Source organism: Trichoderma ghanense (assembly GCF_004382785.1).
Source record: "Trichoderma ghanense strain CCMA-1212 chromosome Unknown scaffold_6, whole genome shotgun sequence".
In the NCBI taxonomy this organism is placed as follows: domain Eukaryota; kingdom Fungi; phylum Ascomycota; class Sordariomycetes; order Hypocreales; family Hypocreaceae; genus Trichoderma; species Trichoderma ghanense.
In genome coordinates, this window is record NW_027395669.1 from 282,464 (window position 1) to 309,809 (window position 27,346).

At 55.4% G+C, this 27,346-nt stretch overlaps 10 protein-coding genes across 10 annotated transcripts; 6 read left to right on the forward strand and 4 right to left on the reverse strand.

The window, feature by feature from the left end:
• Positions 1-2,463: 2,463 nt before the first annotated feature.
• On the forward strand, positions 2,464-3,664 carry CCMA1212_005697 (Aquaporin-3; the record flags this gene model as incomplete). The annotated part of the gene is made up of 3 exons (XM_073702946.1): positions 2,464-2,765; positions 2,846-3,386; positions 3,488-3,664. The coding sequence occupies 3 exons, from the start codon at positions 2,464-2,466 to the stop codon at positions 3,662-3,664; spliced, it is 1,020 nt and encodes a 339-aa protein (XP_073558354.1).
• Positions 3,665-5,021: 1,357 nt separating this feature from the next.
• CCMA1212_005698 (uncharacterized protein) lies at positions 5,022-6,020 on the reverse strand (the record flags this gene model as incomplete). The annotated part of the gene is made up of 2 exons (XM_073702947.1): positions 5,022-5,552; positions 5,937-6,020. The coding sequence occupies 2 exons, from the start codon at positions 6,018-6,020 to the stop codon at positions 5,022-5,024; spliced, it is 615 nt and encodes a 204-aa protein (XP_073558357.1).
• Positions 6,021-6,805: 785 nt separating this feature from the next.
• Positions 6,806-8,878, forward strand: CCMA1212_005699 (Glycerol-3-phosphate dehydrogenase; the record flags this gene model as incomplete). The annotated part of the gene is made up of 2 exons (XM_073702948.1): positions 6,806-8,033; positions 8,094-8,878. The coding sequence occupies 2 exons, from the start codon at positions 6,806-6,808 to the stop codon at positions 8,876-8,878; spliced, it is 2,013 nt and encodes a 670-aa protein (XP_073558358.1).
• A 439-nt stretch (positions 8,879-9,317) lies between these two features.
• On the forward strand, positions 9,318-10,890 carry CCMA1212_005700 (Alkaline protease 1; the record flags this gene model as incomplete). Its single annotated transcript, XM_073702949.1, has 4 exons — positions 9,318-9,325; positions 9,508-9,847; positions 9,926-10,373; positions 10,406-10,890. 4 exons carry the CDS (start codon positions 9,318-9,320, stop codon positions 10,888-10,890), a joined length of 1,281 nt encoding a protein of 426 aa, XP_073558645.1.
• Positions 10,891-12,402: 1,512 nt separating this feature from the next.
• Positions 12,403-14,106, forward strand: CCMA1212_005702 (KsdD-like steroid dehydrogenase; the record flags this gene model as incomplete). The annotated part of the gene is made up of 1 exon (XM_073702950.1): positions 12,403-14,106. The coding sequence occupies one exon, from the start codon at positions 12,403-12,405 to the stop codon at positions 14,104-14,106; it is 1,704 nt and encodes a 567-aa protein (XP_073558646.1).
• Positions 14,107-14,776: 670 nt separating this feature from the next.
• CCMA1212_005703 (uncharacterized protein) lies at positions 14,777-16,042 on the forward strand (the record flags this gene model as incomplete). The annotated part of the gene is made up of 1 exon (XM_073702951.1): positions 14,777-16,042. The coding sequence occupies one exon, from the start codon at positions 14,777-14,779 to the stop codon at positions 16,040-16,042; it is 1,266 nt and encodes a 421-aa protein (XP_073558647.1).
• A 1,104-nt stretch (positions 16,043-17,146) lies between these two features.
• Positions 17,147-19,142, reverse strand: CCMA1212_005704 (Non-hemolytic phospholipase C; the record flags this gene model as incomplete). Its single annotated transcript, XM_073702952.1, has 3 exons — positions 17,147-18,553; positions 18,610-18,974; positions 19,031-19,142. The coding sequence occupies 3 exons, from the start codon at positions 19,140-19,142 to the stop codon at positions 17,147-17,149; spliced, it is 1,884 nt and encodes a 627-aa protein (XP_073558641.1).
• Positions 19,143-20,628: 1,486 nt separating this feature from the next.
• Positions 20,629-22,714, forward strand: CCMA1212_005705 (Laccase-1; the record flags this gene model as incomplete). The annotated part of the gene is made up of 3 exons (XM_073702953.1): positions 20,629-21,013; positions 21,135-21,912; positions 21,976-22,714. 3 exons carry the CDS (start codon positions 20,629-20,631, stop codon positions 22,712-22,714), a joined length of 1,902 nt encoding a protein of 633 aa, XP_073558642.1.
• A 259-nt stretch (positions 22,715-22,973) lies between these two features.
• Positions 22,974-23,846, reverse strand: CCMA1212_005706 (uncharacterized protein; the record flags this gene model as incomplete). The annotated part of the gene is made up of 1 exon (XM_073702954.1): positions 22,974-23,846. The coding sequence occupies one exon, from the start codon at positions 23,844-23,846 to the stop codon at positions 22,974-22,976; it is 873 nt and encodes a 290-aa protein (XP_073558643.1).
• A 734-nt stretch (positions 23,847-24,580) lies between these two features.
• Positions 24,581-24,880, reverse strand: CCMA1212_005707 (uncharacterized protein; the record flags this gene model as incomplete). Its single annotated transcript, XM_073702955.1, has 2 exons — positions 24,581-24,730; positions 24,791-24,880. 2 exons carry the CDS (start codon positions 24,878-24,880, stop codon positions 24,581-24,583), a joined length of 240 nt encoding a protein of 79 aa, XP_073558644.1.
• Between the last annotated feature and the right edge of the window lie 2,466 nt (positions 24,881-27,346).

The window sequence follows — 27,346 nt, forward strand, 5'->3', positions numbered from 1 at the left end:
GCTCCTTGGGCTGCGATTACGGCTGACTCTTACCCCACGGGCAGCTAGACGAGATGACTTGCAACACGCTCGGTATCTGCCTCGGCTTCCCCCGTTCAGGTTGGGCTCGTTGTGGCTTGCAAGCCATCGAGATTTGGACTGGACTTTAATTATTCACTGTGCTAACATGCGACTAGCAAACATTGAAGCCAACCCCAAGGGAATCCTTCCCCCCCTTCCCCCGCGCAACGTGACAGTAGTTTGAGTAGGACCGTAACAAGGGGGCCTCCGTTTCGGACATCAGCATCCCGAGCTCCTCAGATCCGGGGCCCCGATGCAGATGCAGAGAAGACACATGAAATGCTCGCATCGTGACCCAGAAGCCGCGCCCTCGGGCTCTGCCGCCCCGACCCTACTAGTAACGCAGCTTGCCCATCCTCTCCATGCTCAAGGGCCATCTTGGCTAGCCTCAGCGCGCTGCTCTTCTTCGACCCGGGGCAGCTCTGGAACGCAGCTAGAAAGCCGCTACCGCTCGGGAAATGGCCCCCCCCCAAGCATGGCCGCGATCTTGAGATCGGAAAGAATAGCGAGGGGTGGGGGCTGCAGCTTGGGATTGCAATACCGAAAGTGGCTGAGCCGAGCCGAATCTGCAAGGTCTCTCTCTTCACACCCATCCCCTTCCCCTCCCCCGGCCAGGATCCGGATAAGCGCCCGTGGTCCGATGAGAAGTCCGCGCTTTTTGACTAATGGATATCGTAACGGTAAAGGAGGAAGGGGGGATAGGGGGAGAAAGGTGGCACGAGACGGGCAGAGACTGACAGCCGCGGCTCTTCTCCGGTGAAGCCAGCGACGACAGGATCCCCGTGACTTGACATGCCCATGCCCCCTCGCACTAGTAAAGGCAACCGTAATGCTCGCACTTGTGCAGACAAGACTCGCGGCATGCCCTCTTTTTTCCTTCTTAGGGAGATGCGCGCCGCTCCATCCTTGCATCGAGCATGGCTGGCGCAACTAGGGGCCGCTTTCATGTGCAGGTATGTATGTACAGGACCCAGAAGCTTAATGTCGGGTGGTGCTGATCTGTCCCCTGAGAGGAAAATCGTCGTTCTGGGCGCCGTTCGTGTGACTCCAAGATAAAAAAGATGCATCGTTGCTCTCTGCTGATTCTCTTCGTCTTCTGCCGTCTTTTGTGTTATCTCTCTCTCCCCCTTTTCGCTTGCTCGCACCGCCAAATCCTCCTTTTGTGACAAGACGAGAGATGCTGTCTTCTCACTCCGCTCTTTCCGCTAGTATGGCTTCTGCAGCCGGCCACGTCCGGCGGCCGGGAATCGAGAAGGTCTCACCAGGGTCGGTCCTAGCCGTCGCCACGATGGTGCCTTTTAGCCAGGAGGGGGGGAGGGGTGCGTATGCGTTTTCGATGCCCTCCACGGGAACTAGAGCCCTCCGCGCGTGTGCGAAGCTGGACCTCGGCCATGGCCCGTTGCCTAGCATCCCTCTTCGCGAGACAGTCGCTGCTGTGCGTACTGCATGGTAGCACAGCAGCAGCAGTAGCAATGGCACGGCCCGAGTGACACGAATGTTTCGGTGTAAGCCGCCGAGTGCATGTGTCGTAAAAGAGACGATGACCCCGACACCGCGCCTTCACAACCCCGAGCCCAGCCAACCTTTCGGTATACTCATCCAGCATCGTTCGATTCTGAGCTCCCGTCGTCCGTCCCTACCAACATTGATAGGCAGCCCTTGGCATCAACCGAAAATCGAGCCATTGGTTCTTGGTCTTTCCCTAGTGCTCATTTGCAAATCAAGGTTCTTTTTTTTTCCCCTTCCTTTGCGTGATGCATTTTCCGTCGGTGTTGGTCTCCAGCCTTTCCGTCTCATCCCCCCCCGTATTCGAGGCGGGGAAGAACGTGTTCTCGAATGCTGCTCGAGGTCCACAACGCAACAGAGGCGGGCGAACCCTTGTTTGCTTTGACCAGATCTGTCTTCCTTTTCTGTTCGACAGTCTCTTTAGACCCGTCAGCCTGTGTGTGTGCAATCTGGTCACCTCGCGGACACACCCCCTCCCCCTTCCCCTCGCCTTCCTTTCGTCGTGCGTCTGCAGCACCGACGTTACCGATCTTTTGGTCAAGGCCTTTCTGCTTTCTTATGCCAGCCAGCCTCAAGACCTGTGCATGCTCGTAGGGCGTAGTTGGTAGTAGCTCCGTATCTAGACCCACGACAAGAGAGACGTAATAGTAATCGTCTTTTTTTGTCCTTTGCCAGGTGTGGGAAAGGGTAGGTATCGTGAAGGCCGGCTTGGCTGCTGCTGCTGCACCTCAAAGGGAGGGGGAAAGAGGGCTATAATTTGACAACACCACCCACCCTCCCGCATCCTCTGAAACCGGACTTGGACATTTCTTTCTTTCTCTTCCCTGTGACCAGAAGACTCTGTTTCGTATCGTCAACCAGATACACACATAGGCAGATATTGAAGGTTGTTCACCAATGTCCGAGTCTGCAGAGGCATCAGAGTTCTCCATTGACAAGGCTGCTCCCATTCCCATTCCCATTCACCACACCAACATGGGAAACACAAGTCTGCATGCCGCAGAGAGAGCAATTTTTCTAGAGCCTTCCTCGGAGGAGGAGCTGCTGGCTTGGAGCAAGATCCGGAACTACTGCCAGGACTTCTTTTCCGAGTTCCTGGGAACCATGACATTGATCCTGTTCGGTGATGGTGTCGTTGCGCAGGTCGTGCTGAGTGGTGGCACCAAGGGTGACTACCAAAGCATCTCCTGGGGATGGGGGTGAGTTGTCCGTGGTCATCCGTATTCCATAGAGGGCCATGTCGATATGGAGCGTTTCATCTGACTAACCAGCACAACAGAATCGCCGTCATGCTGGGCGTCTATGTCGGCGGCAAATCCGGCGGTCACCTCAACCCTGCCGTGACCTTGGCCAACTGCCTGTACCGCGGCCACCCTTGGCGCAAGCTGCCCGTGTACGCCCTGGCCCAGCTCCTTGGAGCCATGGCCGGCGCGGCCATCGTCTACGGCAACTACAAGTCGGCCTTTGACGCCTTCGAGGGGGGGCCCGGGATCCGGACCGTGACGGGGCCTACCGCCACCGCCGGCGTCTTCTGCACGTACCCTGCGCCCTTCATGACCCGGACCGGCATGTTCTTCTCCGAATTCGTCGCCAGCAGCATCCTCATGTTCTGCATTTTCGCCCTAGCCGATCCGAACAACATTGGCGCTGGGGACCTCATGCCGCTGTGCCTGTTCTTCCTGATCTTTGGCATCGGTGCTTGCTTCGGTTGGGAGACGGGCTATGCCATCAACCTGGCTCGCGATTTTGGTCCCCGATTGGTGTCCTTCATGATCGGATATGGTCATGAGGTGTGGTCCGCAGGCGGTTACTATTTCTGGGTACGTATCGTATCTCTTCCTGTCATCTCCCCTTTGTGGCTCCCCCCTTTTGCGTTGGCGATGGTCCCCGCGAGATGTCGTCTGCTAACCATGAGCTGCAGATTCCCATGGTTGCCCCGTTCTTGGGCTGTGCGTTTGGCGGGTTCCTGTACGACGTCTTCATCTTCACCGGCCCCAGCCCCATCAACACCCCGATGCTGGGACTGCAGCGGTTGATGCGGCCCCGCAAGAGCGTGTGGTCCAACACCCATCAGTCCACCATCGAGACGAAGGTCTAGAACTTGGTTCGATGCTGGGGGGGGATGTTACCCTTAAGGTGATAAATGATAAGAACAGAACGGGACTGTCTCGGTAATTGTTACAGCCAATGAAAAACAGGATAACAGGTATGATTGGAGGGATAATTCGGAAAAGAGGTGGGCCAGCAATGAATAAGTGGAAAAGAAAGGGAGCGTCCAAAAAAGGTCGACGATGTGTTTTGATGGAACTGGGTTCGCGCATCTTTTCAGGTGCTTCTTTTCTCCTTGCTTGTATGTGAAAGCCCGGAGTATATGGTTGGGTGTATAGGCAAATAGGTATTGGTAAAGCAGATGATCGTTTAGCGAGCGATGATAATATCAGAGGTAATGTTTGATTCCACCCTCACACTCGAGAAGGATTGTGTGCAAAGTCGATATCGAGTATCGAGAATCAACGATCAGTTGTCTGGCTTGTCCTTCTGATCGGTAGGGGGAGAAAGGGCGGAACAAGGATGCGCGTATGCATGATGAGGACCTGAAATCAACCGAGGCATGTGATCACGCAGCTGGGACCAGCCTGCTGGAAATATAAATGGCGAATATCGAGGCAGATGAATTGTGAGGGAAAGCAGGATGCGAGGACTCGGAGACTTTCTGTCATAGGGGCCTTGATGAGTCTGCGGTGGCAGGAGACGAGATGAACACAGTCCCGGTGAAGGGAATTGTTACCCTATAGGTTGACAAGAGAGGGAGACGGACATTCTGCCTACATCTTGCAATAGCCTGTAATGTAGATGACTTGAGTGCAAGAGAACAGCGGTAGCCAGCATACTTGGAAGCTCAATGCATCCAGTCTCCTCAGCTCAGCTCAATGCAAAGCCATGCGAACCAATGCTTCAGCCATCCGGCACTTGTCTGATGCTAGAGCATGGGCTTGTCACCAGCATCGACACCGCCTGCAAGCACGCGTCCACCGGCGAGGCTCGTTGCCACCATCGTGAGATTCTGACAGGGCAATAACGTTGCCGGTAAGCTGCCGGGTCTGAGCGTCTCTAGGCGATATCTCTTTCAGCCATTTTTGTCAAGACATTCTCGTCCTCTGATCTGTAGTCTCTTCCGACCCATGCGGTGTGAGATCCCGCGCCCAGCCAGAAACACCATGTAAAGGGTTGCACGGGCTTCTCCGAGCAAGGGGAAGCAAAAGACGAGAGAGGCTGCCGATATGGTCACCTGGCCCGTGTGGAGCTGGCTGCCGCGGAAAGAGAAGTGAGATTTCTTTTTCCTCCTCCCTTCTCTTCCCTTTCGTTTTCGGGAGGTGGCCTCTGCGTTGCGTGGACGATACTACCTGGTAGGTATCAAACGTATGCACACGCCCTGCGTCTTTGGCCGTACTTGGCTAGGGGACTGGCGAGGAAACGGAGCGGAGTCGTGAGCGAAACGGTGTTGCTACTTCCACGTAGTTCCCGATGCAGTGAAAAGTGCCGTTGGACGGAAGGTTGAAATGCTCTTCATGATGAGTCCTCATGATGGCGCCCGGAGCTTGAAGCTGAAGGAGAAGAGGCAATGCATGAGAATGTTTGCTCTTCTCAACATTGCGGACGGCTGAATGGTATAGACGGCTCAATGGTCTCGTGGCAGTTGATTCGCTGAGTGCAGCTGATGTTCGTATGGAGCTGAAGAGGCGCGTGTCCGTTTCGAGACTGGAGGGAGGCTCGCGGATAAAGGCGATTGCACCCTGGCCCTGGTCAGTCTGGACTCTGAATGGGTTGAAGCTGGAGGAGATATCCGGTACCGGGCCGTCGAATCGTGATTGGCTGACTAAGTTGTGGCTGCTTGTGGCTGGTGCTTCTCCAAGCCGGCACGTGACCAGCACGGCAGCAGGAGCGAAGGGGCAAATCGGCGATTGATTTCGAGGAGTCGCCTCTTCCTTTTAGCATCTGGCATGCACTTTGTTCGCATCGCCAAGGATGCAATTCCTCCTATGGAACCATCACATTGAGACTCCGGAGTGGTTGCATTCCGCCAATGGCAACACCAGGTGACCGAGGGTTGCTATCACGGCTTGCTCTATCTGTGCTGGCCCCGTCATGACAGCTTCAACGTCTGTCACCCTCGGGGATTCTCTACCGAAAGAATCCCGACCCCCTCAGCCAGGGCCACCCCTGTCGCGCGCCACAGCCGAGCTGGTCATCGACTCTGTCCATTCAAGGCCCTAGCCTGGGCGCGTGGCTCATAGAGTTCGGATCGCCAGCCCCGACTCGCCCCCGAATCCAAGCGTCCGATCCACTCCGAGCGCCAACCATCCGCGCACTGCTTGGAGATGCGTGGAGAAGAGACCCGCGCTGGCCGTATCCCGGAGGCCGGGCTGCGGTGTGATTGGCCGGGACTTGACCATTTGAACCCTTTCAGGGAATCCGAGCTGGGCCTCTTCCGAGCCGGCTTCATCGGGATCGCAGGGCCAGAGTGTGGTCGACGTTGCTGATCCGGCAGGTCTTCCTGCGTGACATCACAGAGATGTGGCAGTGATGTGGCCGGAATGTGTGCGACTCTGACTGTGAGCAGGACCCAAGTTCTCTCTTCGAGGCTCAACAGCAAGCCACCACGTGGAGAAGCCGCACGAAAAACCCAGAATACGCCACGGGTTGGTCGTTCAACAAAGTCAAAGACACAAGGCGTACGAACTACGGGGCCTCTGATATCGACTCTGCCCAGCCTGTTTCCTCTTCTCTTCCCCATCCTCTCTCACTCTCTTCTCCTCCTCGCCCCTTTCGCCCCACGAATCAATGCCAAGACCCCAGCCTGATCATCATATCAAGCCAAATCTCGTTTGACCCACGTCAACCGTCTGTCGGCCGTCATTCACCGAGCTCAGTCCCAGTTGCATCATTGAAGTCACCTCATCTGACGCAAAGCCTATCTTCTGATTCTTTTCGTTCCACTTCTTGCTTCACGGTGGACTCGCCTCTCTTCATTTTCCTCCTCCTGCGCCCTACAGACTCTGCAAGCCGTCACTCTTTTGTATTTTTTTAAAGAGTGCCTTTGCCCCCCACCACGGTTTTCCTTCCTAAAGCCTCATCAACCGCTTCTTTAACAAGGGACAGGCCCTACAGTTGAAAGGATCTCAGCCATCTGCTTTCTACTGCGTTCTCCCTACAACAACCGCTTCACAACTTCATCACCATGGTTCGAGGCTTCTCAAGCCTTCGACGGCCCCTGCTGGGCCTCGGCGCTGTCGCAACCGCCGGAGGCGCCGCTCTCTACGCCAACACTAGGATATCTCACACAACTCATAAGCCCATCGCGGAAGTCAAGCGTGACAGCAATGGCCGCATCATCCCGCCTTCATTTCCCGCCATTCCGTCGCGGCTGCAGCAGCTGGCCGAACTGCGGCGCCACAGCAAAGACAATGAGAACCTCGACGAGTACGACCTCATCATCATCGGTGCGGGCGCGACGGGCGCTGGAATTGCGCTCGACGCCGTGACGCGAGGCCTCAAAGTGGCTGTTGTTGATCGCGATGACTTCGCGGCGGGCACCAGCTCCAAGAGCACCAAGCTGGTCCACGGCGGCGTGCGCTACCTCGAAAAGGCCGTCATGAACCTGGACTACTCCCAGCTGCAGCTGGTAATGGAGGCGCTGCACGAGCGCAAGACGTTCCTGACAATTTCGCCTCACCTTTCCAACTCGCTCCCCATTCTGCTGCCTCTGGACAACTGGTTGCAAGCCCCCTACATGTGGATCGGCACAAAGGCCTACGACCTGCTCGCCGGCTCACAGGGCCTCGAGGGCTCCTATTTCATGAGCAAAAGCAAGGCTATTGCCAATTTCCCTCTGCTGCGCCAGGACCACCTGGTTGGTGCCCTGGTCTACTACGACGGCCAGCACAACGATTCCCGAATGAACGTTTCTCTCGCCATGACTGCCCAGCTGTACGGCGCTACTGTCCTGAACCACGTCGAGGTTACGGGCTTGGACAAGGATGACAACGGGCGGATTCGTGGCGCAACTGTCCGAGATACTATGCCCAACGGCGACCACAAGGAGTTTACCGTGAAGGCCAAGGGCGTCATCAACGCTACGGGGCCCTTCACCGATGCTATCGAGCGCATGGACGACCCGTCGCGCATGGATCTCGTTGCTCCTGCTTCGGGCGCCCACGTCATGCTTCCCGGCAGCGTGTGCCCGAACGGCATGGGATTGCTCGAGGCGCGAACTTCCGATGGGCGAGTCGTTTTTGTGCTGCCCTGGCAGGGCTACACCGTTGCTGGTACGACGGACCATCCTTGCCAAATCGAACGGGAGCCGATTGCGCCAAAGGAGGATGTCGACTTTATTCTCAAGGAAGTTAACAAGCTACTACGACCGGACACGAAGCTGAGCGAGTCTGACGTTCTGGCTACTTGGTCAGGTAAGCTATCTAACCCCCCTCCGCCCGCACACAAAATATCCTGGACTAACCATGATCAAGGCATTCGACCTCTTGTCCGAGACCCCAAGGCCAAGAACACCGAGTCCTTGGTACGAAATCACCTCGTCAGTGTCTCGCCTTCCGGTCTCCTGACCTGCGCCGGTGGTAAATGGACCACCTACCGCCAGATGGCCGAGGACGCGGTCGACGAGGCCATCAAGACATTTGGCCTCTCGCCCTCCGTGGTTTCTTTGCCCGATATCAGCGGTGCCGGTCTGCCTGGTGTTCAGACCACGGGTCGCTGCATCACCAAGAAGGTTCCTCTGATTGGGGCCCACGGCTACTCGACCTCTCTGGCCTCTCAGCTCATGGAGGCTCACCACATCGATGCCGATGTTGCCCACCACCTGGCACACAACTATGGTGATCGTGCTTGGGCTGTCTTGTCAGCTTCCAACGCCGCCACTCGCCTGATCCCCTCGTTGCCCTTCATCGAGGCCGAAATCCGCCATGGCGCTCGGTCCGAAGCCGCTTGCACCGCCGCCGATCTTATTTCCCGCCGCATGCGCCTCGCCTTCCTAGACGTTGAGAACGCCCTGCGTGCGCTGCCTCGTGTCATTGATGTCATGGCCGAGGAGCTCAAGTGGTCAAAGGATCGAAAGGAGCAGGAATGGAGGGAAACCATCTCATTCTTCCGATCGATGGGCCTGGATGAGGCTAAGCAGAGCATTACCCGCAAAGAGGTCGAAGCACTGCCTGCTCTGCCAAGCCGAAACCCGAGGGTTGCTACCACGACCAGGCAAGAGGAGCTGGGCAAGGTTGAAGCCAACGGCGTGCTTGCTTAAATGTCACCTGGGCTGGTGTTGATTCTTGTACATAGGGTTTTGGAGGAACTTGTGTTTTTGCTTTGTTTTCTTCATCTTCTGGAGCCTGATACCTGGAGTTGGGATCGGAAAGAAGGGTACAGAGAATTTGTTACACAGGGTAGAAGCAGCGATTGGAATTACAGACAGCATGGGCATGGGAGTTATAGAGTGCTTGTCATTACTACCACTATATCTGATACCATCAGCGGTTATCTTGCATGTTTTGGACCCTTCCAACACCTGCTCGTTGAAGATGATGCATGTCCTGGTGAAGATTGAAAGCTCGCTGGATTGTGGAAGGGGGAGACAAGATGCAGATGCAGGCACATCGGCTCTTGAGGAAGGAAAGGAAACGAGAAAGCAGCAAAGAGGCAGTTGCAATGGCATATGCGATAGAATAGGTACCTAGGTACTCTCCATGCCAAGGTACATCCCCAGACTCAGCACAAATTTGGAGTCTTTGACACTCTCCGCCACCATCGCCATCAGCTTCAGCATCAACTACTGGTGGAGTAGACGGTCTTCCTGCTCTCTTACAAGCATTTTTTTTTTCTCTTTGGCATCTTCCCCGCGGTCGTAACGCATATGAACCGCAGTTAGGTCTATAGAACAGCAAAGATGGCCTGGTTGAAAAAGCTGGCCCTCGTCTTGTTGGCAGTCGTGCCATACGCCGCGGCTTCTCCAGCCATCAGTCCCAGGTTGCGTACGATTCTGAGCCTCGATGATCTCGAATTCGAGGACAAGTACATTGTTACTCTCAAAGACAACCTGTCGCCCACAGACTTGAAGAAGCATATCCTGCGCGTCTCCGCCGTTCAATATCGCAACAAGAACAGCACGCTCGAAGGGGGCACTGGCGTCAAGAGGACATATGCCATCGGTGACTACCGGGCATACTCTGCCGTCCTGGATCGAGACACCGTCAGGGAGATTTCAAACGACACGGTGGTGAGTCGATGGATGAGTGCAGGCCGTCGCCCGTCGTGTTGAGATTGCCGTCTCTAATGCTACCTGGTGTCTTTTCAGATCGACCACATCGAAAGGGAACAGATCTTCACCATCCACGGCAACGTTGCGACGCAGGAGAAGCCGCCCTGGGGGCTTGCGACGCTCTCCAACAAGAAACCACACGGCTTCCTGTACCGCTACGACAAGAGCGCGGGCGAGGGAACCTTTGCCTACGTGCTGGACACGGGCATCAACACCAAGCACGTGGAATTTGAGGGCCGGGCCTACATGGGGTTCAACCCGCCCGAGACGGAGCCGACGGACATCAACGGGCACGGGACTCATGTTGCCGGCATCATCGGCGGCAAGACGTTTGGCGTGGCCAAGAAGACGCAGCTCATCGGCGTCAAGGTGTTTCTGGATGATGAGGCGACCACGTCGACGCTGATGGAGGGGCTTGAGTGGGCAGTCGATGACATTCGATCAAAGGGCCGCCAGGGCCGTTCTGTCATTAACATGTCTCTTGGTGAGTAGCCCTCCATGACTTGTAGATCGTAGGTGGCGATGAGAACCTAGAAGGAGCTGACGCCGAGATAGGAGGACCCTACTCGCAAGCGTTGAACGACGCCGTCAACCACATCGCCGACCTGGGGATCCTCCCGGTTGCTGCTGCGGGAAACAAGGGCATTCCAGCCGCATTCTTCTCGCCCGCTTCCGCAGACAAGGTGATGACGGTGGGCGCCATCGACTCGGACTGGCAAGAGACCAACTTTTCCAACTTTGGCCCCCAGGTGAACATTTTGGCTCCCGGCGAAGACATCCTGTCGGCGTATGTCAGCACAAACAAGGCCACGCGCGTGCTCTCGGGCACTTCGATGGCGGCGCCTCATGTTGCCGGGCTGGCGCTGTACTTGATGGCATTGGAGGAGTTTGACTCGACGCAGAAGCTGACGGACCGCATATTGCAGCTGGGGATGAAGAACAAGGTGGTCAACTTGATGACGGACTCGCCCAATTTGATTATTCACAACAATGTCAAATGATGGCTTTGCTCTTGTGGTTCTGTCATTGCACATCGGGCGCAGATAATATAGATATTACCTCATTGTCATGGTATTAATAGAGATGCTTTTGTCAAAACCTGCTTAGCCGCTCTCTATACCTATATAGGTAGCTGGTGATGATATGAGGGCTTTTGCTGTCCGAGGTGAGGCCTCTGCAGCATGCAGGGTAGCCTTGATGACGCCTATACTGTGCTTGATTTCTCGATACTGTCCGGCTAGTTGCTAATCGTGTCATTATATGTTCAATTTCAAAAGGCCATTCACTTATTTCGACTTGGGAGCATGGGCATGGCGACCTGGGAGAAAGCCATCAAGGGGAGGGTGGGTGTTTTCGCAGCATATTTGCTGGAGCACAAAGTCGTCATATTATGGCCCAAAGTGGCACGATGGTCACCTCAGCCTCAAGTGGCCCGCCCAACGAGGAGCAGACGAGGGCGGGGGTTTTTGCATGTGAAAGTGAGAAGATGTTTGCTGCTGAGGTTGTAGGGTTAGGGGCAGGGGTTAGCCGAGTGTAGCAATGAATCGTCAGCCTTGTCTGGATAGGTCTCTGGAGCAGATGGATAGACGAGATGATGAGGGATAGATGGAATGGCTGTTGATGATATGAAAAGAGATGGTGACGGGATGGGATAACGTACTGGATAGGTGATGTTGGGTCCTGACAGGTTGGCGGGGAAGATTGCGGGGATTTACACCATTCATGATGTTGCTGTATGACAACGGGAGAGAATCAAGACCCGATCGAAGTGAGAAATTCTGGGCCTGGCTCGTTGTTTTTATTTTAGTGCCTAGTAAGAGCGATGAAATTGACTTGCCATTCGATCCAACTGAGACCGATGATTGGACTGTAAGTTTGCACAAGATTTTGAAGTTGTGATGGTGTGATGAAGACTTGAATGCAGTGGTTCGGTGACGGGATGGATGGCCCCCCCTGTGGCGGTTTCTCTTATAGTGAGTCGATGTGCTGGAGCAGCTGCTGTGGTCCAAGGTAAGGTATTACCTACCGTATGGCGTATTTACCTATGTGCCTCTTTTGAAGCTTGATACTTTGCTGTTGGTAGCTGGAGAGATGGAGGACGCGGCCAACGCGGGCGTGGCAGTCGCATCACCCGATAACAGGCGAGAGTCTCCCCAACCGATTTGAGCCCTCCCCCTTTGCATATGCAAGATAAAGCAGCCTCCAAGGACGGATAAATAAAAATAGTCCCGCATGCGAGTAGAGTACACGTAGCTGGACTTTTTTTTGTGTTTAGATTATTTTTTTTCTTTTCTTTTCTTGTGGGAGTGTGTTCAGTTCTGGCTTGCTCTTGTCATCGTCATCTGTCACCTCTCCTCATCACGTCGACCCCTCACCTGTGTCTGGCTTTGCTTCTTCTTCCTCTTCTACTTCATCTGCGCTCTTCGAATACCCTCCTCTTTCTCCCATTCTCCCTCTCTATCTGTAGCCAGTCAGCCGTAGGCAGTCAATCGCTTATCCTACAGTCACACACAATGGGCTCGGAAGAGGAGCAGAAGCCCGTCATCATCGTCGGCGGCGGCCTGGCCGGGCTGGTGGCCGCCTACGAGCTGGCCCAGCGCAAGGTGCCGACGGTCATCGTGGACCAGGAGAACGAGCACAGCCTGGGCGGGCAGGCCTTCTGGTCGCTGGGCGGCCTGTTCCTCGTCAACTCGTACAGCCAGCGCCGCATGGGCATCAAGGACTCGCGCGAGCTGGCGATGCGCGACTGGCTGGGGTCGGCGCAGTTCGACCGCGACGAGGACTACTGGCCGCGGCAGTGGGCGCGGGCCTTTGTCGACTTTGCCACGGACGAGTTCGAGGACTACGTGCGGTCCCTCGGCCTGGGCTTCCTCTTCAACGTCGGCTGGGCCGAGCGCGGCGACGGCCGGGCCGACGGCCACGGCAACTCGGTGCCGCGCTTCCACATTGCCTGGGGCGCCGGGCCCGAGGTGGTGCGCATCTTTGCGGATCCGGTGCGCAAGGCGGCCGACGAGGGCCTCGTGACGTTCCGGTTCCGGCACCAGGTCGACAGCCTCGTCGTGGACGGCACCGGCCGGGCCGTGGGCGTCAGGGGCAGCGTGCTCGAGGCCGACGACTCGCCCCGGGGCGTCCAGACGTCGCGCACCGTCGTCGACTCGTTTGAGCTGCGCGGCGCCGCCGTCGTCGTCACGTCGGGCGGCATCGGCGGCAACGTCGACGCCATCAAGCGCAACTGGCCCGTCGACCGCCTGGGGCCCAAGGTGCCCGACTACTTCGTCACCGGCGTGCCCGCCCACGTCGACGGCCGCATGCTCCAGATCGCCGAGGACGCCGGCGCCAACCTCGTCAACCGCGACCGCATGTGGCACTACACCGAGGGCCTGCAGAACTGGGATCCCATCTGGCCCAACCACGGCATCCGCATCCTGCCCGCCCCCTCGTCGCTGTGGCTCGACGCCTCCGGCAAGCGCTTCCCGCCGTATCTGTTCCCGGGCTCGGACACGCTCGGCACGCTCAGGGCCATCTGCGCGACGGGCTACGACTACAGCTGGTTCATCCTCGACCAGAGCATCATTGCGCGCGAGTTTGCCCTGTCCGGCTCCGAGCAGAACCCCGACCTGACCAGCAAGAGCATCTGGAACCTGCTCAAGAACAGGTTCTTCTCCTCCAAGGGAACGGTCAACGTGCAGCTGTTCCAAGAAAACGGCAAGGATTTCGTCGTCAGAGACACCCTCAAGGAGCTGGTCGCCGGCATGAACGAGCTGGCCAAGGAGCGCAACGGCCCGGCCCTCGACTACGACAAGATCAAGGAGGTCGTCGACGCCCGCGACGACCAGTTCAACAATGCCTACTCCAAGGACGCCCAGGCCATGCTCATCCAAAATGCGAGGTCGTACTGGATCGACAAGCGCAGCCGCGTCGCGGCGCCTCACAAGCTGCTGGACCCTGCCCACGGACCCCTGATCGCCGTCCGCCTGAACCTGCTCAGCCGCAAGACGCTCGGCGGCCTCGAGACGAACCTCAGCAGCAACGTGATGCGCAAAGACATGACGCCGTTCCCGGGCCTCTACGCCGCCGGCGAGGTGGCGGGCTTCGGCGGCGGAGGCGTCCACGGCTACAACTCGCTCGAGGGCACCTTTCTGGGAGGCTGCATCTTTTCGGGCCGCGCAGCTGGACGAGCTGTGGCGGATGAGCTGGCCGAGGTTGTCAAGGAGTGAGTGCGTCTGATGAGCATCTTGGTCTGTGACGAGCATCTTTTGAGGAATGATGAGACTGCACCCTTTCCCCCTTATGGCGAAGCGGAATATTAAAAGGCGAGTTGGAGGAGTTGGTAGCATTCATGATTTTGTTTTTCCTAGTGTGTATGGTTACAGGTTTACCTACTATTCTGTTTGACGCAACGAGACCAATGATGAAGCCCCTTTTCAACGAACAAAAGTGCATCTTCTCAAGTCTTATCACGTTTCTTACAGAGCTCAGTTTCTCATCTCGTCATCCTGCAGTTGGGGTTTGCAAGGGGGAACGGGGGGGGGATGCGATTCGATCAACACGAGGCTAGACGCGTGATTGGTGGAATATTATGTTACGACAACCTTTTGATCGGAAGAATTACCCCAGTGTCTCGGGGCATTCGCCGTGATGCAACTTTAACTACATGGTTATCATCCTTTTGCTCGATTGGAGCGAATGTGGGAGAAGCCTGTGGTCGAGGGTTGGAGGGAAATCTGGGGAAATCTGGGGAAATTGTCCGGGGGGGAGGGGAAGGGATAAGATGTATAAATTGGGAGAGGGGATCCTTGGCCGTTGATTCTTACGGCGAGACTTTGTTCCAGCAGAGGCAGGCCTTTCAACTGACTGACTGGAACTGGACTGAAAAGAAAGAAAGCAATGCATTTCTCGTCGCTTTCTCTGGGTCTGCTTTCTGTGGCGGGCGTTGTTAAAGCCCTGCCTGGCCTCGGCCTCGGAGACTTGCTCTGGCCGTTGAAAGTGCCCGATACCGTCGTTATTGACGGATGGCGCCTTGTTGATGCAAAGACGCGTCTTTATCTGGGCGACCGGGAGCTCAAGACGGCCCTGAAGCACCTCACAGCCCAAGCAGACTCATGGCTTTCCCAAGGCCCCTGGACCGTCACCGCCAAAACGAAGCCTCCCCCCAACGGCACGATCCACGACTACACCTCCCAAGCCCCCTACTGGTGGCCCAACCCGTCCACGCCCGACGGCTGTCCGTACATCCAAAAGGACGGTGAGCGGAACCCCGAGGTGGACCAGTACCAGGACCGGGTGTCGGTGGGCAAGATGTTCAACTCGACGTACGTGCTCTCGCTGGCGTGGTACTACACCGGCGAGAAGAAGTACTCGCAGCACGCGGCGGAGATAGTGAGGACCTGGTTCTTGGATGAGGAGACGGCGATGAATCCGAATTTGGAGCATGCTCAGATTATTCCGTGTGCGAATTCGGGGAGGTCGATTGGGATTATTGATTTCAGTCAGGAGTATACGAATGTTGTCGATGCTGTTTCGATACTCAACTCTGGTCCTGCGCCAGGCTGGACGAAGAAGGATAATGAGAAGTTTGTTGACTGGAATAGGCGGTTTTTATCATGGCTTGCAGACTCGCCGTTTGGTATCGAGGAAGCTTCTGCGCAGAATAACCACGGGACGTTTGCAAACATGCAGATCGCCGCCTTGGCAGTCTTTACGGGAAACCATTCCCTCGCTGTCCAACGAACAGCGATTGCAAAGGGGTTCATCGACAGCCAGATTACGCGCAACGGGTCGCAGCCGCAGGAACTTGCCCGGACGAGGAGCTTCCACTATTCGAACTTTGATTTGTGTGCGCATTTGCGGATGGCGCTCGTTGCGAGAAAGGTGGGCGTTGATTTGTTTCGGTATAGGGGGCCTGAGGGACAGACGCTGTTTAAGGCGGTGGATTTTGTCGTTCCGGCTGCGAAGGGGGGAGCGGAGGAGTGGACGTATCCGGAGCTGGGGTTTTTGCGGTATGCTGCTACGGATAATGTGAGGGCTGCGGCGCAGGAGGGGGATGAGGTTGCGAGGGGGGCTGTGAAGGCGTTGGAGGCGCCGCCGGGAGGGGATATCTTTGGATTGAGGCCGGCGCCGGAGCAGTTGGATAGTATTGCGACGGTTGGGTGAGGGTGAGGTGGAGGAGATTGGGGGGGATGGTGATGTGATACTGCTGCCGTTGCCTCTCTCTGCTATGATTAATACTCTTTTCTACTATTCCTACGCTCTACGACTACTGCTACTCCCTGCTGCTATTATTGCTCTCTACCGATGTTACTACTCCTCACTGCTATTGCTGCTCTTCACTACTATCAATATTTAGACAGTTATAGCTATGCCTAGCAAGATGCAGACCTCGTCACCTATAAAGTCATATCTGGTTACAGGATGATCTTGTAGCATACTAATATCAACTTGAGCCACAGTAGTATGAATGTTCCTGATTTCGTTATATGCTATGAATGTTCGAATTGCCGGGATGATGCTCCTCACATGGCCCCCGAGGGTTGATCTATAGCCAGATTCAGATCCATAAAATTCACATTCGAATGGCCGCTGAATCACAGCTTTCAGAGGTTGATCAAGCACTTGGAGATTGCATCCGGAATGGGATGACTGACAACTCGATATATGTAAGTGCCTGCGCACCACGCCTAGACCTTCTTATGCCCCTGGTACCTTTCAATGCCTATTTCAATGATGAAGAGATGCACTAGCTTACCTAGAATCCCAGTCGCTGGTGGAATAATTGCCCATTGTCCGATTAGTGAAGCCGGAACTGAGTTCTATGTCGACACGTGCGACGGGATCGAACTCATTGCTATAGGTAGGTAGGCAAAAGTTCAACGCTTGATCGCAATCTCATTGATCCGGGCCTTTGCAAAAGGTTAAGCTAGTTGCACGGCCTACCCAAGGTCGGGCAACCCTAACGATCAACGTCATGCCAGAGCACCTCTTCATCAGATCCTCCTGGCATGGGCAGCCAAGTAAGTCAGCTGCGATATACGCCGTCGGCATAATTCAAAACTGTGAGCCAAGGCCTAGGGACGTGGTCATTTGCAATATAAGGCAGAGACTGCAACGGTCCTACTTAGTCTGCAAGTCCTATGTACTACGCTCACACAATTCCTCTCTCAATGAAGCTGATATCGTTTCCGAATGTCCTTGCTCTAATTGTTCTGTCTGTATTCTCAACGAAAGAGCCTCACGGGCTATACAAGAACTGCATGTCCCTCAGTAACTCACGCTATACACCTTCCAATATCCCAGCCCCCCATTCAGAGAAGCATAACTCGACGTCCCCCTCCCTCCAACACTCAAATACCGCCCCGTCCCCTTGACCCTAAACGAATACCCCTTGCTAGCCGTATATCCCACCGTAAACACGATCGCCTTCCCAGCATCCCCACAGAGCACCCCATTCTCACAGATATACTTCCGTCCACTATCATCCGAAAGGGTAAACTCATCCCCTCCAATCGTCACCGCATGCGCGATCCATCTCTGAGAGGGAGCGTCATGTCGCTCAGTCGCCCTGCTGAGGACGACGGTGCGGGAGTAGGTTGTCTTTTGGGTCAGTGCGAAGCCGTTTGCTTCCAGAACAAGGTGACGGCCTTCAGTGAGCATTCCGCGAAGCGGCTTAAACCCCCTTTCAACTTGTGTCGTCAAGTCGGGGATCACGCCGGTACCAGTGTAAGGAATCGGGGGCTGGACCTCCGAGTACAGAGACTGGCAGTATGACGAGCCGTCGTAGACTCCATTGGCATCCTTATGCGGAGTCTGCGGCTCCGGAATCTCTGGGATGGAGTAGTCGGGGTGATCGAAATCGAACGCGTCGACCAGGTCGGACATGTGGCTGCGGCGCCACAAGACCATCTCCTCCGTCGTGACGTTGCGGCCCTTTGCAGCCTGCCACTTCTCGACGAAGAGGATCTGCGAGTTGTGGTCGCTGTGAGCGGAGAAGACGCCGCCGTTGCGCGTCCAGGGCGAAATGATGTAGAACGGCAGCCTGAAGCCGGGCCCGACAAAGGTGTATCCCACTTGCCCGTACGGGTCCTCGATCCATTCGCCGGCGGTGTCCCTGGGGGAGCGATAGGGATCGACGTGGTCGAACCAGCCGCCCGTCTCGTCGTACGAGATCATGAGGACCGTCTTGTTGTACTTTGGCGAGGTGAGGACGGCCTGGGCGACCTGGTGCTGCAGCCACGCGCCGTCGTGCGGAGAATACGGTGGGTGCTCGGAGAGTTCCATGGGGCCCACGATGTAGGAGACCTCGGGAAGAGTGCCGTTGGCGGCCTGTGCGTAAAAGGTGTCGAGGGAGAGGCCCTTCATGCCCCTTTCGTACAGGCTGGAGCCCGGTGCGGCGTCCTGGAACTGCTGGAACCGGGCGTACGAGTTGTCGTCGAAGTTGTCCGCGTCCTGGAAGACCTGCCACGTCACGCCCGCGTCTTCGTAGTGCTCGCCCACCGTCTTCCACTTGAGGGGGTAGCAGTTGAAGCCGCCGGCCTCGCAGCCGGGCGTGATGTTGTTGTCAATGTATGGATTTCCGCCTTCGTCTGGCGTTTGGGGACCGCCGGGGGCGTTGACGCTGCCGGAGAGCCAGGTCACTCTGTTGGGGTTGGTGGCGGCGACGATGGCTTCCTGGCATTCCCATTAGCATGGCTGTCTCCTTCTTGTTCATGCGGGAGATGGCGTACCTGGTACATGTCCGCAACGACAAAGTTGTCCGCCAGGGCAAACTGGATCGGGATATCCTGCCGCTTGTAGAAGCCGATGCTGTACGGACTGTTGTCCACGGCCCAGCGGTCATTGCTGCCAGAGTTCCAGGCTGCGTGGTTCTCCTGCCAGCTGTTGCTGCCCGCAACCATGCACTGCGTTGCTTCGGTCCAGTTGCCGCCTAGGTAGTTGATGTAGAAGGGGGTCACGTAGTCGGTCTCGTTGGTCAGTTGCGGGTTCGTGACTTGTTTCCAGACGGGCACGCCGTCGTTCATCTGGAGGTTTGCGTCTGCGAAGCCCCGGACGCCGGCCATTGTGCCAAAGTAATGGTCAAAGGCGCGGTTCTCTACGTTCCTGAGTCAATACACGAAGTTGATGCTCAGCTTGACGCGCATATCATACCCTGCATGAAGAGCACGACATGGTCAATGTCCTTGAGGCTGCCAGCACGCGCAAGGCCAATGACGGCCATCAACGTCGCCGACGCAGGCGCAAGTGTCCCAAGGCGAGGCATCTTGGACGATGGCAGTCACGAAACAAAAGGGCTGAGTTGCCGGGAGGACTTCTTCCACCGCGCTTCACCACGGGAGATGGGATCTACGACAGACATTTCGCGACTGTTATACGATTCGCCTCATGTGCACATCATCAGAGACGCCCCTCACTTTCGTGTGAGTTGCCAATCGCAGTGTAGCATTGAGGTACCGACGAGGCGGCCGTCCGTGCCGAAGGTCACGGTTCATTATGCGGTTAAAGGATAAACAGCTGCGATGTTGCATCTCCAGTCTGGTCTTTTACCGACACCCCAAAACCGGAAGGTAGATGGTCATTGTTGAGAGAGGAGATCGCCATGAGGTTGGAGCTTGTGCTGCACGGCAGTGAGAAGGTGTCGGGATAGAGGTTAGCCAACAGGGTAAAGTGCGTAGCACCGATCCTTTGCACTCATAGCAGCAAGAGTCTGTAGTCAAGAAACGGGGGTAAAAAAAATCTTCAAAAGTGGCTAGGAGACAGATCCAGGTCCAATGTTGCGCTCGAGGCATGTGATTGGATCTATCGAGAAAGGACAGATGCGAGATGCGCACCCAAACGATCAGGACATGTGCGTGCGAGAAGCCAATAGCGGCGGTCCGGTGGCCCTCGTGATGGCGGCCGTGGTTGGCTGGAGCGGCGGCGATGCAAGGATGGGTGAGTTAGTGCAGGGGACGTGCGAGGTTCCACAGGATGAAGACCGTGATAGTATGTAGTACTCGTCGTTGTAGCTGCATGTTGCACGTCGAGTGGTGTGGGGGACCGAGACAGCGGTTGAGCGACGAGAGAGAGCGGGAAAGTCCTCATACGGGCGCCCTGGAGACGGATTAGTAGATGAGGACGAGTCTGGGTCTGTGTTGGGAGGCGAGGGGGGAGAATGGGATGAGAGCGTGTTTTGACTTACACGGAAGACGCCGTGATACGTAAGCCCCCGAACACCAGATGGACCTTTCAACACCATCTCCCACTTTCCCGAAGAACCATCCGATAAAAAAAGATACACAAAACACCGACCAGAGAGATAACAATCGACTGCAGGGCGGTGCTACTACATGTACTAGACCAAGCCCCGGCCTGGCAAGCAGCATCTTGGCCTTCTCCTCCTGCGGGGCCCGCCACAAACCCGGGCATTCAACAAATCAAACGACGAAATCCCCACGTGCGGCCAGTGGCTCGGCAGTCGATGCCGACAGAGTGGTGACGAATACACCGCGCGTCTTCATACCGATGTTGCGAGAAGGTCTTGGCATTGTCCTGTCTCTCCGATCACCGCCCTTGGTCTGGCTTGTTTGTGCCTCTTATCTCTCTGTCATGACGTGTCCTGGTTCTAGCTTTTCTTCTCACTGTTTGGTTTCCTGATTTTTTTTTTTTTGCTTGTCCGTTTCGTTGGGTGAGCCTGTCGAATTGATCGAGTTTGTTGAGAGACATGCTCATCAGACTCTCTGACTGAAAGTCCATGAAAAGAAAGCAAAATGAGGGACGACGAACACGAGGACCGTCGTTTGCTTGATGGAGTAGACGTCGATAGCGATGACTTGGCGACCCAACCCAGCATCGACGAGGCACGGAGGGCAGACATAGACGATGCGGTGCCCACGGCCCGTCCAAAGCCCAGCTTCACGCTCCTCCGCGTTGCCGGCCTCATCGTCGCACTCTGCCTGGGCTCGCTGCTCGTGCTGCTGTTCGCCCTGAACCGCCACGCTTCCGGCGCACCGCTGGACGACAGCCAGCTTGCTATTCCTCTTCACCCGACCGAACACTCCACAAGAGATCCTACTACACTGACCTTTGACTGGCACGTCACTATGGGCACGAGAGCCCCGGATGGGGTGGAGAAGCAGGTGTATCTGATCAACGGTGCGTGAGACCCTTTTCATGCAGCACTATGCACCGAGGACTGCTATCCCTATCAGGGCCGCAGTCTGAACGGCGTGGTTCGCTCGATTGGCTGGTGAGGTTCGCTGACGCTTTCGAGCAGGACAATTCCCGGGTCCAACTATAGAAGCCAGATCTGGAGACCGCATCATCGTCCGTGTCCACAATGACCTCAAGGAAAAGGCCGACGGCGTCTCGCTGCACTGGCACGGCCTCCGCATGCAGGGCTTCAACGCCATGGACGGAGCCGTCGGCTTCACCCAGTGTCCCATCCCCGCCGGCGAATTGTTCGTCTATGATTTCCGCATCCGCGACGATGAGCACGGCACGTTCTGGTGGCATGGTCATTCCCAGCTGCAGAGGGCGGACGGCCTCTTCGGCGGGTTGGTGATTCACGAACCGCGGCCTCGGAACGCGGATGGGGCTGCACAGGACGAGGCGCTGCTCCTCATCGGTGACTGGTTCCATCGCCGGCAAAGTGATGTCCTTGACTGGTACAGCAGCCCGGCGAGTGCAGGCAATGAGCCCGTGCCAGACTCCGTCGTCATCAACGGCCGTGGGCGATACGACTGCTCCATGGCCGTGCCGGCTCGGCCTGTCAAGTGCAAGGCAAACAGCTTGAGCAACTTCCCGCCTCTGATCAAGAAGGCCACAGGGTCGACGCTGCTGAGAGTGGTCAACACTGGCAACGTCGCTGGCTTGACTGTTAGTGTTGACGGGGCTTCCCTACAGCCAACACACGTCGATGGAGGCTGCGAGGTGGATTCGAAGCCGGCTGATTCCATCGGCACCCTCTACCCCGGCGAGAGGGTTGATATGCTGCTCGAGTGGAAGACTGATCAGGCGGCGGAGCCGTGGTTCAACGTATACCTGGATCATGAGTGAGTTATCCCATCCATGTCTCTTCCGATCTTGATGGGACACAATCGTCTAACTTCCCGTAGGAATCTTCGTTTCGGCAACCCGGCGTTGAACCCCAACCATACCTTTCCAGCTCTACCGAAAACAGTCGCAGCGCATGATCGGAACCAGGCGCCACCGTTGAGATTCAGCAGCAGTCATCTTGATCTGGCGTCCCTTTCTGCCACCGAGAAGCCATCTCCTATCGTTACGGCGGAAGAAGAACAGACCATTGTGCTCTACGTCTCGACTCAGAAGCTTGCGGTGTATGGAAACAAGCCGCTCGGCTTCGTCAATCACACTGTTTGGCATCCCCAGTCGCTGCCGCTGCTGTCGCTGAACCGGTCATCTTGGGATGAGAACCAGTTTGTCCCCTTTATCGGCAGCGGGTCAAAGCCAACAAAGGTTAAGCTGGTGATTAACAACCTGGACGATGGCTCTCACCCATTCCACCTCCACGGATATTCGTTCCACGTCCTGTCTTCTTTCCGGGCAGACAATGCCAAGCTTGGGAGCTATAACCCTTACGAGACGCCAGAAAGTGAATCCCTAGGCCAGTGGAAACGGGAGAAGCCTCTCCGGAAGGACACCGTCAGCGTACCGAGGAAAGGCCATGTGGTGCTCTCCTTTGTCGCCGACAACCCCGGAATGTGGATGCTACACTGCCATATGATGGTGCACCTGGGAACGGGCATGGCGACGGGCTTCCAGGTCGGAGTACCGGAAGATGAAGAGCATATATATGGATTGGACGAATCAGCAGCGAGATTGTGCAAGGCGTAGGAATGAGCGAGAACCAAGATACCCAAGTCGAAAAACCACAAATAATGATACCAAGATAGACATCATTGTACAGTCATTAAAACAGAAAGACATAGAAAAAAAAAAAAAAAAAATCTGAATGATATATTGATGAACCATAGTAGCCCAAAAAGTCTTGTAAGATGTACACAGAATATGAACAATGGGGGTATAATTAACCAAGAATAAACATCATATCCAAGACGTAAAAGATCCCTTAACGAGGAAATTTTCGTAACAGTCACCACAGCATTAAAGAAGATATTGAAAAGAGTAAGGAAAGGATCGTGATCCGGGATAGAGAGTCCGGACACATTGGTCTATGCGCATCGTTCTCCTCGTCGCCCCCATCAGCTGGCGCCGGGACCGGGGTCCCAGTGGGCACTGTTGGTGGCGCTCCGGCGAGCACTTTGTCGCCCGACGGATACTGGATGTTCCATACGGGCTGTGACTTGAGAGCATCGGGTACGCCAAGGGTGCCTGGACAGGACGGCTGGTTGGCGTTGGGCCAGTCCAGGGTGCAGACTTGATTCTGTCCGAGGGTGCATATCGAGTCGAGGATGTTGTACAGGACGTAGTTGTCTGCCACCCACGAGTTCTCCTGCTCGAGACAGCTGGACAGGAAGTTCATGCTGTTTGCCGCGCTGAGAGGCAGCTTGTGGCCCTTTGTGTGGAGCAGGCTCGCGCACTTGGACGCATCGACGTTTTGCGTCGTCATCTCGACGGGTCCTCCTGCAAAGGCCTTGTCGGTGGCGGAATAGCCCGTGTAGAGATAGTTCCAGGCATCGTAGCTGACGTCGTGAGCGCCCTGGGACTGGTCCACGCGGAGCAGATAGACCTGGCGGTCCTGGTACTGGAGAGACACGCAGATGTTGTTGCAGTCGACGGAGTCTGGCCAGTAGGCGACTCGGTTGGTGTTGACCTTGCAGCCCAGCACGCCGATGGACGACGAGTAGCTGTCGTGGGGCGTCGCCCAGACGGTTTTTGAAGACGAAGATGAAGAAGAAGAAGAAGAGCTGTCGTCGCGAGGGATTGAAGCGGCGATAGCAGCAGTTGCCAGCAGGGGCAGAAACGCCACGGGCGTTGCCATGAGAGAGTGGAGGTTGAGCAGCATCACGAGAGCTTCGTCATAAGGAATGGAACGGAGCCCGACTCATCACAGGCCAGACCGGGGCCGGCGAATCAATGAGCGAAACAATCAAACGAAAAAAGGAGTGACAGGCGGCGATTGGCGCCGTGGCGGCGAGGGAAAAGGACGGAGCGCTTGATGCTGGAACAGCGTCAATTGAGTGTCAGAGGGAAAATTGAAAAGAGCGATAAAACCCCGTTCGACAATCGCGATGCCCCAAATCTGGGGGAAATTTGGTGTGTCAGGGGAATCCGTAGGCGAGCGGGCGGGCTAGGCCTGTCTGGGTTAGCCGAAACAGCCCACATGCAGCCTTTCCCGATGGGGCCGCTGGCGGGTAAAACGTGGACAAGCTCCACCAGTTCTTAACAGAGGAGGAAGCTCTGGATTTGTTTGGAGACGATATGTACGATATCACGAGGGCATCAGGACTGCAAAGAAATGGACATGGAAAGCATGGTACAGTAAATGGTATTGAAGCGTCGATACGACGGCAGAGATGAGGGCGGATGTGGGGAATTGATAAGAGTACAGGTGCAAGTAATCAAACACACAACAGGCGATTCAACCGTCTGACACACGCGCCATCTCTTTTTTTCGTCTCATTTTCCCTTTGTCTGTGTCGCCATCCAACACTGAATCAGGGTTGCTCATCCGCCCAACATCAGATGTTACATTTTTTCTTTTTTGTTGACGTTTGAGTTGTTCGTTTCTTCCCTTCATCATTTCTTGAGGTGCAGCGCCTCCTTGACCTTGTCAATGGCCGAATGGCGACGCTGAGTCTGGTGTGCAGCTCCCGTCTCCGTCTGTTTTGTTGCGTTGAGCGGCTCATCGCCCTCGTCCGGCTGCGTCAGCGCGTGGTCGCCGTGCGCCTTTGCCCAGTGTTAATTCAATCATGTTAGCTGAGACTTTGCCATTGGCTGCAAATTTACCTTTTGCTCCTCAACCTCGGCGTTGTGAATGAGGTCGTGGCCCTCAATGGCCGCCTCGTCTGTGATGCCGCTGTTCGGGTTCGTGCTCATTGTGATGAAGCGTGTTCAATATTTGATGACAAGATGACGGATCAGATGCGAAGTCAATGGAGATTAAGCGCAGCAATAGTGGCAAGGAGAGAAGCGAGCAGTCTTATAACTCCTCGACAGCTGCCCCCAAACTGAGCTTTCGTCATCAGGCGAGAGCTGCGTGACGGTCTGCTGGAAGTGGTCGCCATCAACGTCATGATGAGGGTCATCGTCTGCATGTTCTCGAATCGCAGCGCTGATACCCCGCCTTGGCTGCGCAGCCATCACGAGCTGTCAGGCGAGACAGTTTTCGAACAATGACGAGGGACTGTATGCCGAACCGGGTTTTGATGTGCGCTGATCCGTGGCAATGCTACTGTGCTTAGTTGTTCGATGGGGCGCCATTGTCCAATCGCGGGGGCTGAGACAAACGGTATGTAGAATCAGGGAAGCTTTCGGCTAAGAAGACAGTCGGCGAATGAAGAATGATGGATAGTCTGCTGTTCGCTGCATTTGGCATCGACATGCGTGTTTCTATTTTCAAAGTCCTCGTGACCGTTTGATATGGTGTCGGACTTGTCTCGGAAGGCTGAGGGACAGAACATATATTGAACTATGCATTTCTACTGCGGGCTTTGATCGAAGAGGGAGTTGTTCAAATGTGCTCCAAGCGAGTCGTTGTTATTATCCCATAGTGAGACGATCTCTGCTCTTAAGGTTACCAGAGACACGGCGAGGACTCCGGTTGATGCTGTAATCCGAGGTCGGTTTGAATGAAAAATCTATCAATGATATGACAAAGAGCAACTCAAGGGGAAGTCAAGTATCAGAATCGTCTCACATATTTTAGTTCAAAGGCTGCTCCAAATTTGGACATCTCTCAATGATATAGGGGAGTCGATTAGATGTCGCATGAGAGCGAGTCACTGAGACTGGCCTCGAGTCGATGCCTAGCATGAGATCTATATCGCGTAGAGGATTGAGGGAGATGTATCGTTTATAGGTGACCGGCGAAATTTGACTCACAAGGTGAAGAGTTGAAGCAATCATACATCTCGCCACTTTCATCCTTACCTACGTAGGTCTGGGCAGTGACGAAATGGTGAACAACTTCACTCGCAAAGAGCGTTCACATAACGCATACCATCTCAAATGGAAGATATCTTATGAAATGCGAATGTCGACAAGCTGTGGCGCAATTTGCATCGAATGCTACCGTACCTACAAGCACTATATGTGTCTCAACAAGACTAGAACCTCTCGGAATCTTCCTAACCTGATTGACTATAGTGTATGAAGTTCTTGTTCTGGGATAACCGTTCCTCCACTTTCCACAGCAGTTCTCGAAACCATCTCTAGAAGGCTTCCAAAAAAACAGAAAGTTGGAGTCTAACCCTAACCCAGATCAGAATCAAGCCAAATGAGTTGGCAATCGTTGGGTGGACCGTTTGTTGGAGCTTTTTCGCTCAGCCGTCTCGTGCCAAGCATCATCCCGTTCGCCGGCCACTGTTCAAAGTCAATCTCACAGCATACTTGCCAAATCATGGGCCATGTCAGAAGCTCAACAGCCGATCTGGTGATGGAATCAGCTGGATGTACCATGGCGTTACATCGCGATGCCATCAACCCAACGACGGCATATTGGAGCCGTCTGAGGCACCGTTGAACTAATACAGGCGCTCAGTATTCCCATGACTTGACTATATCACATTCGTAAAAGATGAAGAACTGATATCGCACATGATGTACATGCCGGTGAAGAGAAAAGACTCTTCCGACCCATCCAGGACTTCCCAACACACGACTTATATGCACGCGTTACTACAAAGAGAAGGTGAAGGACGCCAACGGCCAGAAAACTTCTATAATGATTGGGGATCGTTGCTCTATTTTATATACCTCATTGCAGTAAAGCCAGTCAATGTATGATCACATCATAAAAGACCCTGAAATTCTCCTTGGCGCATGTGAAATGCCGCCACGTGAAGCCAAGTGCCGAATCATGAGGCGATGCAAGGGCCGTCTGCCAAGCAACACGAGCTGCAACGACTGGCTGGCTGACGCTCTTCCACATTCCGCATGCAGCTTCATGCTGCCCCTCAGTTCTCAATACCTTAGGCGATTTCCCCTTAGCGCCAACAGTACGCGTAGCCCCGGGGACTCCATAGCGGAGGTCATCCACTGGGCCCCCCCACGTCGCCGCTCGTATAGGGGCCCTCGACCGCTATAGTCCTTGCAGCTCACGTCGATGCGGGCTCTCACGCTGCCCAACATTGACAGTAGTAGCGCGATATCCCTCAGTTTTGTCGGGGATTCTTGGCCTTCATTCATTAAAAAGTGCATTGCAAGATGGATGCAGGGTCTGAAAGTGCCGGCAGGCTCGTGATGCCGTCGCTTGCACAGGCGTGGAGCCGTGAGGTACATGGAACGACGCCATCACCAGCTTCTACCTGGACTATCCCGGACCTCTGTGGGCCCGTCCTCTCC